The following is a 7,295-nucleotide window of genomic DNA, read 5'->3' on the forward strand; positions in this document are numbered from 1 at the left end:
TCGTAGTTAGCTTCTAGCTAAGCATTACGACCCCTAATTGGACCGGACTAATGATCTTCCGAGTAAGGTCATTAAGATCTTATTCGCCAAATCGTACGCATTGACACCTTGGTCGAAGGACACTCCTTCGGAAGGATACCATTCCTTCTGATCGAGGGAATATATCCTTTAATCAAGTGGCCCGGAGATACTTTATCCTGATTTTACTCAGGAAGACACATTCCAGTCTTGTACTCCCACTCAATCTTATGTCTATCCTGTCTCCCCCAGCAATCCAAATTTATAACTACTTTTTACAGATGGCGTTTGACGGTACCAAAGTTCGACATTCCTTACATAAACTGAGTGAGTACTCATGTTTTGAGGAATCTCTCCAATTTGCTTAAATGAGAGTTATGACAATTCATGACTTCAACTCTTTGAAGTACTCTCACTTGGCGGGTTTCCAGTGTATCATCTATACACCCATGAAGTTGACTTTGAATACTCCTATTCCCATAGCCCAAGAAACAACGTTATCTTGTCAATCACTCATGCTAGTCTTCATAAGTCATTGTTGTCCAAGCAATGACCTAGACTAGGGACGGTATAATGGCGTGCTTCCATGTTCACTTAGTAGGGTCTCTTTTATTAGATCAGGTATCTAATAAACCTACCTGGAACACTCCATTATTTTAGACTGTCGTCTAAATTCTAAACCACAATTTAGATAACGAAATAAACTGAGTTTATTTCGGATAGCAAGAGTTTGTAAAATTTGAGTACCCGCGTAAACTCCTTTACGTTCATACTCTGCGAGAGTGCCATTAGCTGGAGAGTAGTACTGTAGTCGGTAGTAGCTCTGTCTACAGTGGAATCTGAGTACGTGACAACAACAGAGGCAATGAAGGAGGCAATATGGCTGAGTGGTTTAGTTTTGGATTTTGGCCTGAAGCAGGAGGGGGCAGAGGTCTACTGCGACAACCAGAGTGCTATTTATTGGACCAAAAATCAAATGTATCACGAGATAACTAAACACATTGACGTCAGGTATAACTTTATCAAGGATGTGATTAAAGGGAAGATCACGATGAAGAAGGTTTCTACGAAAGATAATCCAGCGGATATGCTGACCAAGGCAGTTACAACATTCAAATTTAAGCATTGCTTAGATTTGATTGGGATTTCCAGATGTTAGCCCTACCAGGACTGGAGCGACGATGGCTCAGAGGCGCTGAGCTCTGATGGTGACAGATTTAAGTCAAGAGGAGCATATTCAAGTGAAGATGGAGAGTTGTTAGAATTGACTCGAATATAGATTGGTATAAAACCCGGTTTACGACCCGTCAACCCGCTTACAAGGCAATGGTAATTGCCTGCCGAAACCGAAGGTTTTGACACCGAATTTTGGACCCGTTAGCGGAGCTGAATACTGAGACATGGCTGTTATGCGAAGCAGGGCTCTGAGGAAGAGATGGACTCCGAGACAGAGCTGGAATGCGAAGCTAGGCTTATGTCGATTATTAGTGTTAGCTTATCCGCGTAATGTCGGTTGTAGGGAAAGAGAGCTGGTGAGGCGGTGGGATTAGGGCTTAGTGGCTATATAAACTAAAGCCTAAGGAGATATCAGTAGCACAATCTCACGAAATCTCTTGTGTAAACTTGTTTGCTTATCATAGTGGAAATCATCGTGCCGTTGTCGCCGTGGAGTAGGTTTCACCAACCGAACCACGTAAATCTCTGTGTTCTGTTCTTGATTGTTCTTTATTTCCTATTGCTTCTGCTTGATTACTCGTAGCCACACAACGAGAAGGGATAGACTTCAATGAGGTATTTTCTCCTGTTGTTGAACATAGCTCTATTAGAGTATTACTTGTCATGGTTGCTTTGTATGATATGAAAGTGCTCGATTAAAGAGAGAAAATTGAGAATCCAGCAGTAATGGCATTAAGTGGTTAATGTAGGAAAAGTGGTCTTGGCTGACCCCTCCTATAGAGAAACTAGCTGTTGGGCTGCCTGGGAATATCTTGGCTCGCTTATAGCAGTTTGGGCGGGTGCTTTTAGCAGCGCCAATTTCTCCACATTCATTTGATTCCCAATATTCAACAATAATAAAAAAATGCCAGTGCTTTGGGGAAAGCTAAATAGTTTCCGGGGTGTGAAATTTTAAAGGGAATATGTAGAATTTTAGAAATTTTCCGAGGAAATAAATTTTAAGGGAAAATAAAAAAACACTCCACCTCACCTCACTCTCTCTCCACCTCACCTCACTCTCTCTCCACCTCACCTCTTTGTCTTCTCCGATTAGGTCGCCGGCCAGAAAATTTTCCGGCCGGCGACCATGAAAAAAAAAATTTCACTCTAACCCCTTCGCCGGAGTTTCTAGAGAGAGAGAGAGAGTGAAATTTTTTTTTTTTCATGGTCGCCGCCCGGAAAATTTTCTGGCCGGCAACCTAATTGGAGAAGATAAAGAGGTGAGGTGGAGAAGTATTTTGCTTTTCCCCTAAATAAAATTGTCAAACAAAATTGACCAATTTTTGACCAAGTCTTCACACCCCGGAAACTATTTAGCTTTCCCCAAAGCGCTGGCCAAAAGTTATGTCCGAATCAACTATAATCGGAAAAAAAATCAAAGGTGGATTATAGATTAAGCGTAAGAGGTAGTAATTCACAAAGGTGTGGAGAGAATCAAAAGTTTACATTTATGACTAAACCCTTGTTTAAAACTTCCGTAAGAGTGGCATAGAAAAATGGAGTAAAGAATTAGCAAATCTTATCTATACATAAGTTTCCCAATATTCAATAATACTAGATAGAATGAAATAAGATTTGCTTATTAAAAGTTACTCCAATCACCTTATTACAGATCTTATCTACATAGAATGATTGAAATAAGATATGAAATTCAAATAACCAAATTTATTACCATACGGAAAGAAATGAAATAATTAGATAACGTTTTCGCATCCAACTTAATTTTTTTTCTTATAAGTTGAGCATGAAGAATGAGTGCCTGAACAACTTTTCGACATCAAATCATGGCTGCAACTGTGGAAACCAAATCGCTTCTACTATGGGCAATAGTACTTTGTTTTTTGAGTACTCATCTTATAACAGTTGTAGGAGTTAGAAATAGTTTATTATCTAAACAAGATGATGAACAAAAAGAACTAGATAGGCAACTGAATAAACCTCTTGTCAGAAAGATTCAAGTAATCTTCTTTCTCTCCCTCTCTTAAACTCCCCATATATATATATATATATATATATGTATACATATATACAATTGAACTAATAAATGTTGTTTGTTATGTGAATGGAGACTGAATGGGGCGATATTTTCGACTGCGTGGACATAACTAAACAACCCGCTTTTGATCATCCTTTGCTTAAGAATCACAAAATTCAGGTTTGTTTGTTACTATTTTTTTCATAGAATTTCTTATTTTAAGGGTCTATCCCATGGCATTTTTCGGAAGCAATAAAATCAAACAAAAAAGAATCACACAATTTAGGTTTGTTGCTTAACTACATCATACTCTCTCGTTCTCCACCCCTGTCATGAGATAAAGGCTATACTTAGTAAAAAGATCTTTTGCGAGAATTGCTTTTAGAAAACCAATTTTTTTTTTTTTTTGAAAAATCGACTACGATCTAAGTTCTTAGTTTTAGAAAACTATTTAATTCTCTTCATCTATTGTGTTTTTTTTTTTTCTTTGAGAATGGTTTTTTCTTTGTAGATGAAACCAAGCCACCTACCTGACAAGGTTGAAAGGGTAAATGATGAAAGTTCGTCTCCAACTCCATTATCAATTTTAGGGAGTCATGTTGAAGGGTGCTCAAAGGGAACAGTCCCAATAGGTAGAATACCAAAAGAAGATCTAATCCGAGTCAAATCTCTATCACCTATAGACGATACTGGTATTTTTAAAGTATGTCCTAGTATAATAAATTAATTTATGTTATTCCTTTATAATTATTTAAAGGAATTAACTTTATAATTACTTGTTTAGAAAACAGGGGTGGTATATCAAAGTAATGGTGAAAAATTCTTTGGTGCCAGTGGAGAGGTCGCGGTTTACAATCCTAAGCTATCCAGCAACGATCAATTCAGTGTAACTGAAATTGTGATTCAAACGGGTCCGCTTAACAATTATACAGGGATACATGTTGGATGGACGGTGAGTTTCTCAGATCATTCTATTTTATATCTATAACAAAATATAAGTCAAGGTTGTGAGTTTTGCTTTTTGGATTTTATCTTCACACTGTTTTCAAATTGTATTAAAAAAGCTTGAAAATTTGTCTATTCACACACATTGTTAAGCAAAAAGTATACATTAAAGAGTAGTATCATACTATCTAACAGTTGATTGTTTTTTCAATAACTATTCAGGTGAATCCATCTCTATATGGTGATAATTTGACCCGACTTTTTGTGTATTGGACGGTAAGTATGTCCAAAGGTTAACTATTTTTTTTTTCTGTTTTTTTTTAGAGGATCTCAATATTGAATCCATATAAATATAGCCACCGAAATTTTCGAAACAATTTACACAGACTTTGAACTACACCCCTAGTTTTTTTAAATGACTCATTTAGACCCTTATTTGGATTGAATCCATCAAAAGTTAACTGGCTTGTTGGAAATATGGGGTAGATCAATGGAACTGTTGAGTAGATAAGAACTTTATTCACTGTGTCGTGGTATGGAGGCCACTCCCTTGAAAGTGATTTCGAAGTAATCGTGGTGCTAATTACTGATTTCCTATCACTCCCTAAGGATTGACCACAACTTACTTCCTCTGTCTGCACTAACAGAGATAGTAATGGAGATTGCAGGATTCGAAACTTAAGCAGACAGAAAGAGGAAGATAGCACAAATTGAGTTGTGTATTTTTCTCTTCTCATATACGCCCAGTATAAATAGGTTCAGAGAAAACCCTAACCGCCTAGAAAACGTGGTAGAGACTATTGGATCCATATCTCGACATAAACTTTGGGCCTTCTATCACTCGAAGATGACATGGCACGCACGTCCTGATTGGACCATGTGTTTGCCATGTCATCGTTGGGCCATATCTCGACATAAACTTCGGGCCTTCTATCACTACTGAATTTATAAAGATAATTTCTGAGAGATAAGTGAAATCATGGACACACATAAATACAACATATTATATAAAAATATTGTAAAACAACTAACTTGGTTTTGGTAATGCAATGTTCCTCTCATCAAAAAAAAAAAAAAAAAGAACTTGGCCTCACACTTTAAACCACTTATAAACCATCCCATATAAACAACTAAATATGAATACTGCCACAAAATTTTCCACTACTTTGTAGATAAAAACAAAATAGTTGGAAATAGATCTTCATTGTACCTGATGTGTCCAAATTTTGACAGGCTGATAGTGGTCGAACTACAGGTTGCTACAATAATAATTGCCCAGGTTTTGTTCATGTTAACTCACGCGTTATTCTTGGTGCACCTATTTCTCCTATATCCAGCCGTGGTGGGGATCAATATATCATTTCCATATCCATTTATCAGGTGACAAATCTATCAAGTGATTTATTTACATAAAAAGGATAAAAAGATTCATATCGTGATTCCAGTCAAACTTGTCCATTCGGCCTTCTAACACACGATATAGGTCATTTGGAGAAGTTTCTCAATTTGTCAAACTGAGAAGAAGGGATATTCAATTCAACATCTTAATTGGGATGTATTAGTATATGTTTAGAAGCTTACAAAATTAACGAGTTTGTTCTTTTCTCTTTCTGGTTTCTTTGCTATCTATTGTTTCCTCTCTTTAATATATTCAACGTTTTGTTTGTACACCTGTTCTAACATATGTTTCTTTTCTTAAATAAAAATGATGGCAGGACAAAATAACAAAGGTTTGGTGGTTGGATTTGAATGGAAATGTGACTGTGGGGTACTGGCCAAGCTCAATAGTCCCATCAATGAAAAATGGTGTTGACTCTATCTATTGGGGAGGGATGGGATTGCTATCTGTAACTGGTATAAGCCCGGAAATAGGAAGTGGTTCCTTTCCAACTGGATCATTTGACTGGGCATGTTATTTTAGGAATATGCAGTTTGTAGATGGTGAGTACAAATTCACAGACCCCGAAAGGGCTAAAATGGTGTCGCTGGCTGAGTGTACAGCCAATTATGGAGTTTCATATTACGGAAATACAGACCGGTTTGGTCACAGCATGGAATTTGGAGGAATGGGTGGAGTTTGCCCTAAACATATTTAGCAATAAGTACAATTTTTATTTTTTATTTTTGAAAGGAGCATTCTTACATGTAACATGTGTGTGGTATTATTACAATACATATTAGAAATAACTATTGAAACGGAGTTACATATTTTGTTCTCGAGATGAATTATTGTCCAATATTTTGCTAATTTATCTGCTTCAACGTTTCATTCCCTTTTGATATGAGAGAATCGAACGTCTCTGAAATGCCTATATTTTATCTTCTTGATTGTCAATAAGGTTTGTCATTGAATGACAGTTTTAGGGTCCTTCAGATGGTTGATGATATTCAAGTTGTCACTCTCTATGTCAATAAATTTGTATGTTTGGTCTGCCGCCCATTTGATGCTCCATAATACCGTTTTATCTTCACTTTCTTCACTTTTTCTTGCTCGTAGGTTAGTCGTTCCTGCTGTAATGAATTTAACATGATGATCATGTACAATGAAACTCATTCCTATTTTCTCGTTATTGTTTGTGAAAGATGCATCTGTAGTAACTTTGAGGTATGGGTACGAAGGAGTGTCCATTTTCTGTGGTTGTATTTTGTAATGGTTTAGTGCACTTCATTTATTAATGACGAAAATGCAACTATTTCTCTATAACATGATCGTTAGAGTCATCTTATTTTGGAAACATCCCTCACATCTAGATTTCCAAATGAACCACAATATAGTAGTAAATTTAGTCACTAGATTAGTGGAGATCATGTTAAAGTAAAACCATATCTTTTTGGTGAATGTACAACGTAATAGAGCATGTTCAATGGTTTCATTATAGTTACAAGATGGGTATTCCACTTGATTGTTGATGTATTTATCAATTCGTTGACGTACTGCGAGAGCGCCTGCACAACACTTCCATAAGAATATAGATATTCGAGGAATAGTATTGATTTTTCATATAAAATTCAATTCGACATCATGCTGGTTATTAGTGGGTGGAGAATTGGTTAGGTGTCGATACATCGAGCTAACTGTGAAGTTTCTTGATTGAGTTAAAGTCCAGCGAGGTAACTTGACCCTCTTAAGGTATATCAATGG

General features: G+C 36.7%; 1 protein-coding gene across 1 annotated transcript; it reads left to right on the top strand.

Moving 5' to 3' along the window:
• The first annotated feature begins 3,000 nt into the window (after positions 1–3,000).
• Positions 3,001–6,369, top strand: LOC147568515 (protein neprosin-like). The gene is made up of 7 exons (XM_086671039.1): positions 3,001–3,191; positions 3,302–3,388; positions 3,720–3,911; positions 3,993–4,160; positions 4,376–4,429; positions 5,387–5,533; positions 5,869–6,369. The coding sequence occupies exons 1-7, from the start codon at positions 3,018–3,020 to the stop codon at positions 6,247–6,249; spliced, it is 1,203 nt and encodes a 400-aa protein (XP_086527165.1). The 5' UTR covers positions 3,001–3,017; the 3' UTR covers positions 6,250–6,369.
• Positions 6,370–7,295: the final 926 nt, after the last annotated feature.

Source organism: Eschscholzia californica, unplaced genomic scaffold, assembly GCF_041429995.1.
Source record: "Eschscholzia californica isolate CP2 unplaced genomic scaffold, dmEscCali1.0.p SCAF_1, whole genome shotgun sequence".
Taxonomy (NCBI): domain Eukaryota; kingdom Viridiplantae; phylum Streptophyta; class Magnoliopsida; order Ranunculales; family Papaveraceae; genus Eschscholzia; species Eschscholzia californica.

What these genes read in the sequence shown, in the direction of transcription:
- LOC147568515 (XM_086671039.1), top strand. Translation starts at nt 3,018, where the DNA reads ATGGCTGCAACTGTGGAAACCAAATCGCTTCTACTATGGGCAATAGTA. An exon ending in ACGATACTGGTATTTTTAAA is followed by an intron (nt 3,912 to 3,992) that starts GTATGTCCTAGT and finishes TTACTTGTTTAG; the next exon opens with AAAACAGGGGTGGTATATCA. An exon ending in GGATACATGTTGGATGGACG is followed by an intron (nt 4,161 to 4,375) that starts GTGAGTTTCTCA and finishes ATAACTATTCAG; the next exon opens with GTGAATCCATCTCTATATGG.